This window comes from Protobothrops mucrosquamatus, unplaced genomic scaffold (assembly GCF_001527695.2).
Source record: "Protobothrops mucrosquamatus isolate PMUCROS unplaced genomic scaffold, P.Mucros_1.0 scaffold8717, whole genome shotgun sequence".
NCBI lineage: Eukaryota > Metazoa > Chordata > Lepidosauria > Squamata > Viperidae > Protobothrops > Protobothrops mucrosquamatus.
In genome coordinates this window covers 5,950-11,984 of record NW_015394511.1, presented here as the reverse complement: position 1 = coordinate 11,984, position 6,035 = coordinate 5,950, and the positions used below count along the sequence as shown (strand labels likewise).

The following is a 6,035-nucleotide window of genomic DNA, read 5'->3' as shown; positions in this document are numbered from 1 at the left end:
TTTTCAAAGTGCTTGCTTCATTTTATGTTGTCTTGGTGATTTTATATGGCCTGACATGCACTTACAGTTTGTTATGGATGCTGAGAAGTTCACTTAAACAATATTCTTTTGAGGAGCTGAGGGAGCAGAGTAATTACAGTGATATCCCTGATGTAAAAAATGACTTTGCCTTTATTCTTCACCTGGCAGACCAGTACGATCCTCTGTATTCAAAGCGGTTCTCAATATTTCTCTCTGAGGTGAGTGAAAATAAGCTGAAGCAAATTAGTCTCAATAACGAGTGGTCTCTAGAGAGACTGAAGAGCAAGCTGGTACGAAACCCTCAAGACAAAATGGAACTTCATCTTTTTATGCTTAGTGGTCTTCCAGATGATGTCTTTGAACTCACAGAGATAGAGGTTCTGACTCTAGAGCTTATTCCTGAGGTTAAACTTCCACCGTCTCTAAACCAGCTATCCAATCTGAAAGAACTAAACATTTATCATTCATCGTTAACTGTAGAATATCCAGCACTGCACTTCCTCGAAGATAATCTAAAAATTCTGCGTCTAAAATCTGTTGATATGGGAAAGATTCCACGCTGGGTATTCTATCTTAAAAATTTACAGGAACTGTACTTGACTGGATGTTATGTGCCAGAACCCCAGAATGGCTTCTGCAATGAGGGTTTTCAAGACCTTGTAAATCTGAAAGCAATTCATTTAAAGAACAGCCTTTCCCGCATTCCTCAGGTGGTTACAGACCAATTGCCTTCACTGCAGAAATTATCTATTGACAATGAGGGGAGAAAACTGTTAGTGTTGACCAACTTGAAGAAGCTCTTAAACCTGAGAATCCTAGAACTGATCAGCTGTGATTTGGAGCGCATTCCTCATTCTATTTTCAGCCTAAACTATTTGCGTGAAATAGATTTGAAAGAAAACAATCTCCGAACAGTAGAAGAAATTATTAGCTTTCAGCACCTTGAAAATCTTTCTTGCCTGAAGTTGTGGCACAACAAAATATCTTACATCCCTGTGCAGATTGGTACCTTAGCAAACTTGGAACAGCTCTATTTAAATCACAATAACATTAAAAAAATCCCACCGCAACTCTTTCTTTGCATAAAGCTACATCATCTGGATCTGAGTTACAATAAGCTAACCTCTGTTCCTGATGAAATCCAATATTTAGCAAATTTGCAGTACTTTGCTGTGACAAAGAATCATGTAAGTAGAAGCTAATATTTTCTTTTAAGTGAATATTGAAGTATTTTTCCAGATCCTCCTTATTGTTTCCTCTCATTTATACTGTACCCATCTTTGACTGAACTCTGATCTACAGGTTACCACCACAGCCACAGCCACCCAATGGGCCACGCCTACCCGGCACCCGACGATGCATAAGTGGGTTTTGGGTTGCAGTTTGGGCACTCGGTCTCTAAAAGGTTCGCCATCACTGGTCTACCTAGTGACCAGTTTGATGTAGCAGTTAAGCCCCCAGGCTAAATAGCGGGAGACCATGAGGTCTAGTCTCACCTTAGGCGTGAAGCCAGCTTGTTGACCTTGGCCAGTCCCTCTCTCAGCCCTATTAAAAAGAAGGCAATGGCCAGACCACTACAAGAAAACTGCAGGGACTTGTGTAGGCAGTTCCCAGGAGTCAAGATTGACTTGAAGGCAACAAACAGAAACTATCTACCAGTAGTAGGACTGATCATTGAAGAACTAATGGTGCTCTCTGTGTTTATCAAAGGATTCTGTTGTAGAATGCTGTGTCTTTATATCACGTGAGGGTTCCAAAGTCTACAATCATAGACAAACCGTATTAGTGATGGTGCGTCTTAAGTCATACAAAATTCTTTTGAGAATATAAAGGACAGCATTTCTAAATCTTACTAGTATTCATTGGAAGAGATGACGTACAGGTGCAGAAAGGAAAAAAAACATTTTTTTTTAAATGTGGTGCTGCTCTCCTTGTTTTAGTAAGGGAAACTCATTTCCACTAATTATATTAGGAAGTAACTTTTTATCTATTTTTAGTGATTCAGGAATGAAATCTCAACTCTCTGGTACTTACAAGAAATTCTCTTTCATTAAAAGCTCTTTTTTTTAGCAGGTGTTCCAATTTAATCTCAAATCTTAGTAGCCAGTATCTATGCATTTTCTTTTTCTTTTGTCCTCCTGCTGCCCTTGCAGAAGCCATTTTGTAAAATCAAATTACCTCCTCCTGCCTTCAGTTAGCATTCCCTGAGGGAGGCCATATGAGTAGTGATACTTGCTCATATTTTAGAGATTTGCAGCAGACTACTCAGTTGTTCATTGCAAGTCTTTGTTTGGCAATAGGCTTTAAAGAGTGAATTAACAAGATCCAATATGTTGGATCTTGAAACATTATCCTGGGATGCTAGTGAATTAACAATTACATGTAATGTTTACTATTGTGGGATTTATTTAAAAATGTACATTTGATTAATATGATATTTGAAAGATGAAGGAAAGTGTGAATACTGTTATAATTTGAGGACATTCCTTATACCAGTGTTTCTCAACCTTGACAATTTTAAGGCATGTGGACTTCAACTCCCAGAATTCCACAGCCAGCATTGCTGGCTGTGGAATTCTGGGAATTGAAGTCCACATGCCTTAAAATTGTCAAGGTTGAGAAACACTGCCTTATACTATGTTTGCATGGTGTATTTTAAGGACTGGTTTACAAATTGAAAACATCTTTTTATTACTTGTTTCTTTTAGATTGAAGAACTTCCTGACGAATTATTCCAGTGCAAAAAGCTACAGTACCTTCTTCTGGGACATAACAGCCTAATGCATTTGTCCCCTCGAGTTGGTGAGCTTTCCAGCCTTGTTCAGCTGGAGCTCAAAGGAAACTATCTGGAGTTACTTCCTGCTGAGCTAGAGGAATGCAATTCTCTGAAACGGAGTTGTCTAATTGTAGAAGAATGCTTGTTAAAAACACTCCCCCTTCGAGTATCAGAGCATGTACAGATATGCTTGGACAAAGTTTGAGTTTGAGAAAAGTGTGCATGTGGACAAAAATCATGGTTCAAAGGATACACGAAAGAAGAGAAACACAGGTCTGCCCATTGACTTCAGTTTCCTAATTATAAATCGACATTAAAATCCTAAGCAGAAATACAGACCTGGCAAGTATCTGCATGCATTTCATTCAAACCTGAAATTAATGTGCAGAAAATTAAGTGGTTAGTGTAATCAGTACTTAAGTAACCGAGATTGAATAACATTATTCAGGTCTAGAAAAGTGGTTGTTTTTTTCTTTTCCATACATGGAAGTTCTTAAATAGTTTGTTGTAAGGACCAACTAATACATTTTTTTTCATATCTCTTGGTATATATAGAGGGAAGGAGAGGCTATTCGTGAAAGCTCTCCTATACAGTATAAAATCTGTTTCAGAACTAAATGTTCACTTCTGTTTATGAAACATAGGAGTGTTTCCCCACATAGGCATAATGAAATTTCATTGGGATGCTATGAACTATATCCAGATTATTGTATCAAAGCTCATGCAATCCAGACTCCCAATAATTTTTGCTGCTTTAACACTGGGGTTAATTATGTATACGTAAAGGAATACAACTGGACCTGATACACAGGTAAAATCAAATCTTGGAGAACTATGCAAGTGGAAAAATTCAACATGTCACTTTTTTTTTTACCATATTAATATATTGCCTGCTTTCATTAAAAGAAAAAAAGGTTAGCGCTTTAATTTTGAGCAACAGTAGATATGTAATATGCAATATAGAGGGTCTCTTTTCTTTTAAAAAACCGGCTATTTTTTCTCTCCCCAATTTTCTGGCCCATCATACTAAGGATTTTAAAGATGCCCCTCAAGTTACAAGTAATGGTAATTTTAAGCACTTAAGAACACAGAGTGTATGAAAAGTTAAATATTTAACGAAAAGCACATGAATCCACAAAGCTTATGTATTTCTCTCTTGTTCACAAATGTCCTTTGAAAAACTAACAGGAGGAACTTTCCTATAACCTCCTCCTTTATTTTCACTAAAACAGTAGGAAAGATTATTTACACCTGTAAAGCTGAGTCCTAACTAATATTTTCTAACAGAGTTCTACTTTAAAGAACTCGGAGAAATTCTGTGGTATCATATTGAGTAGGAAAGGAAAACAGGAGGAAAAATGATGAAAAGTGACCCCTTTAACACACTGTTTCCCTCCTTGGCAAATTGAAAGAGAATGGACTTCAACTCCCAGAATTCTCAGCAATGGCTATGCTGGTTATGCAATTTTGAGAGTTGAAGTCCATATACCAAGGGAATTGCAAAGGTTGGGAAAGTCTGCTTTAACAGAAACCTCTATTAGATTGAAGTCTCTTCTGAGAATGGAAAAGCAATTCCTGTCCAGGGAAGAAAACCGGGACTCAGTCTGTGGTTATTTTGAATGCATTTCAGTCTTGTTTGGGCACATCATCATCTTTGTTCTGGCTGTGGGGCTCCATGTGTGGGGACTTGGAGGGGGGGGATTTTGGCTTCCGTTGTAAAAAAAATAATAATACAGTAACCTGATCGCATGCTTTCAGAGAAAATGAATCTTTTACTTACGTATGATATAGTTTAATAATCCACTATCTTCATCATGTGCCCAATTTTGTGGTTGAGTTGAATGAGATACTGGAAAGGTGAGGGGTTTTTTTTAATGAATTTTTGATTGCTTCTTTAAATACAAGCACTCTTGTTCTAATGATGCCATAAACTTGAGTTGATTATGAAGTGAAAATTTCTCAAATGTTCATGTTATGTCCATCTGAAGAATTACATTCCAAAGAACTTTCAGAGTAACTCTCAGGGAACACACACATGTGTTGTCATTTCATGGGTTGGATTCAACTCACATTTCCCCAGCTTTTTTAGTTAAAGGTACAATTTATTATACACGTAGCTTTTTTTCCAGTGATTTTACTAAGGACAATAAAAGATGATACAAAGTTTAAAAAGTAAAGAAAGAAAAAAGTACAAGAAAATGAAAAAGCAAGAAGCACCCCCCTCTTAACAAAGCAACTTTCCACCCTCATATATAAGTATATAAAGTTTCATAAACCCTCTCCTCTTAATTTACAAATATAAAACTCTTCATCCCATAGCCCAACTTAATAGGCAAATCAAATAACATATTTTTAACTAACTTATCAGCCAAAAGTCAAAAAAGAGCTATAAACTATTAACATTAACATATATAAAATTCAACTTTTCACATCTCAACCATTAGTTGTAAGCGAAACCCTACATAAAAGCATAAAAAGGTCAAATTCCAACACGATATATATTTCTCCCATTCAAAATGCCAGCAGTTTCAGAGAAAACTACCCCAAATAGCAACATTATTATATGCATGTATAGATGCTAACTGTACTTGTGCAATATCCTAGACCACTTTGGAACAAATCATATCAATCTTTTGGAAGGTAGCAATAGACCTTCACCACCAGTCATAAGAATAACATTTCTTGTTCCAGGGAGCACAGGCAACAAACATTTTCAATGCCTCCTTTCCCTCTGTTCATCTCTTTCTGAGACCATTTGAAGCCAGAAAGTAGCTGGTAGCTCTCATTTGGGCTAACAGATCCTGGCCATCAGTTCTAGTCACCTTGTCAACTTGCCATCCATTAAGCTGTTTGCTGAGATGGGCAGCTATAGAAATTGAATGAATGAACAACAAACAAACAAGCTGCCTAGCATCATCAGAGTGGCTAAGCCAAGGAGGATTCAGTCATCTTCATTCAGCTGCTTACAATTAGATGACTGCAGGTTGTAGTAATATATGAGAAACACCTTGAGAAGCAGAGCAAAGGGAATGATCAGAAAGAGAGGGTACAGCCCACAGCTATATAACAGGCAGAGAAAGAGGTTCAGAATGGACTCTTCCCAGTTTTCAGGCTCTAAAGAAAACTGGGGGAGATTTGTACTTTCAGACTTGCAAGGTTCTGTTAAAATAGCCTTACAATAAAACTGAAGTAGCTCATCTGGTCTGTTTCTTTTTTTTTTTTTTTTTTTTTTTTTTTT

At 37.0% G+C, this 6,035-nt stretch overlaps 1 protein-coding gene across 1 annotated transcript; it reads left to right on the top strand.

Moving 5' to 3' along the window:
• Positions 1-5: 5 nt before the first annotated feature.
• LOC107300837 (volume-regulated anion channel subunit LRRC8B) lies at positions 6-3,129 on the top strand (the record flags this gene model as incomplete). Its single annotated transcript, XM_015830124.1, has 2 exons — positions 6-1,208; positions 2,730-3,129. Coding segments are annotated over 2 exons (1,476 nt in total), but the record flags the coding sequence as incomplete, so codon positions are not given.
• Between the last annotated feature and the right edge of the window lie 2,906 nt (positions 3,130-6,035).